This window comes from Perkinsus marinus, assembly GCF_000006405.1.
Source record: "Perkinsus marinus ATCC 50983 genomic scaffold scf_1104296930158, whole genome shotgun sequence".
Lineage (NCBI taxonomy): Eukaryota > Perkinsozoa > Perkinsida > Perkinsidae > Perkinsus > Perkinsus marinus.
This window is the reverse complement of record NW_003216228.1, coordinates 719-2,274: the sequence shown is the minus strand read 5'-3', so window position 1 is coordinate 2,274 and position 1,556 is coordinate 719. Positions and strand designations below refer to the sequence as shown.

The following is a 1,556-nucleotide window of genomic DNA, read 5'->3' as shown; positions in this document are numbered from 1 at the left end:
GAGTCCGCTCTTCTCAGCTGAGGGGTGGAGTTTCCTTATTGATTATAGAAGTTTGTATACGAATTTCGGTGGAAATGTGGGAGAATAAATTCCTCGAAATTTTCATATTCTCCCCCACACTGTAGTTGCTTTTGATCAGTTCCGCGAGCCGAACCCGTTTTTCAGCAGTTGTTTGTTTTTGTGTTGTTCACAGCGTAGCATGAAAATCAACGAAAATGTTCGTTTGGAAGGCCGCAGATGCATTTTAGTGCCGTACACGCGGAAGATGGTAAGTGAAGGACATTGAAAAATTGAAAAATTGAAAAAATTGGAGAATTGGAAAATTGAAAAATTGGAAAATTGAAAAATTGAAAAATTGAAAAATTGAAGAATTTAATTGAAAAAGTTGAGTAACGCCTTTGGTTGCAGTGTTGGGGTAGGAATATGTGTTGGCTTTCCTCAGGAGTTGCATCACTAATCATAGAAGTTTATAAACGAATGAGGGTAGAAGTGTTCAGAAACCAACAAGAATTTCCTCAAAATTTTCAATGAAAATTTATGCCAACACATGTAGTTGACCCTGTGCATATCTGTCTCCTATACTGTCAGGTTGATACGTATCACTCGTGGATGGCGAATTCGGAGGAATTACGGGAGGAAACTGAAAGCGAGTTATTGACACCTGAAGAAGAGTGAGTTTGGAGTTCCACCTGTGATATGAAAAACACTAGTGAAAAACGATTGGGAATATTTTCAATTCACCTCGAATTCGCCGAGTTTTACGTGGAACGGGTGAAACTCCAGTGGAATCATCTTTATGTGAGCTCATTCACCGGATATTTGAAAACACTAGTGAGAAAATATATTTTCGCAAAGACGCGTGTAAGCAGTGAATCATCCCCAGAAGTGTTGTGCGTATCGGTATTGTGATTTCTTGGCAGTGGACACATGATTAACTCAATGAGTTCGACATAGCTTCACCATGATGTGCCCTTTTATAGATATGAAATGCAAACCGCGTGGTATGAAGATGTTGATAAAATTATATTCATCGTTCTGGATAAGTCTCGAAAGGCTGACCCAAGCCTTGGGGAAATCGCTGCTGGTATGTCGTCGCTGAAGAAGGGGACGTATTAAGGATCGTTGGTGATCTTGAGGAGTGTATTGTCTGTTGTTGGCCGACCGAGACGGTGTAGAGGAACTAAGGAAAAATGGAGATGATGATGATTGAATTCCGTCGAAAGTTCAGTTTTGAGGAAGATTCGGAGAAGTATGATTTTAGTGCTGAGAAAAGGTATATAACTGACTCGTTCTGAACAGTGTTGTTGGAGTAGGAATATATGTAATCGCTTTCCTCACCTGAGCTCAGGAGTTTCCTATACAGTGTTGGAGTAGGAATATATGTAATCGCTTTCCTCACCTGAGCTCAGGAGTTTCCTATACAGTGTTGGAGTAGGAGTATATGTAATCGCTTTCCTCAGCACCTGAGCTCAGGAGTTTCCTATACAGTGTTGGAGTAGGAATATATGTAATCGCTTCCCTCAGCTGAGCTCAGGAGTTTCCTATACAGTGTTGGA

At 40.6% G+C, this 1,556-nt stretch overlaps 1 protein-coding gene across 1 annotated transcript; it reads left to right on the top strand.

The window, feature by feature from the left end:
* Positions 1 to 193: 193 nt before the first annotated feature.
* Positions 194 to 1,295, top strand: Pmar_PMAR026096 (conserved hypothetical protein; the record flags this gene model as incomplete). Its single annotated transcript, XM_002787170.1, has 4 exons — positions 194 to 268; positions 589 to 671; positions 981 to 1,109; positions 1,262 to 1,295. Coding segments are annotated over 4 exons (321 nt in total), but the record flags the coding sequence as incomplete, so codon positions are not given.
* Between the last annotated feature and the right edge of the window lie 261 nt (positions 1,296 to 1,556).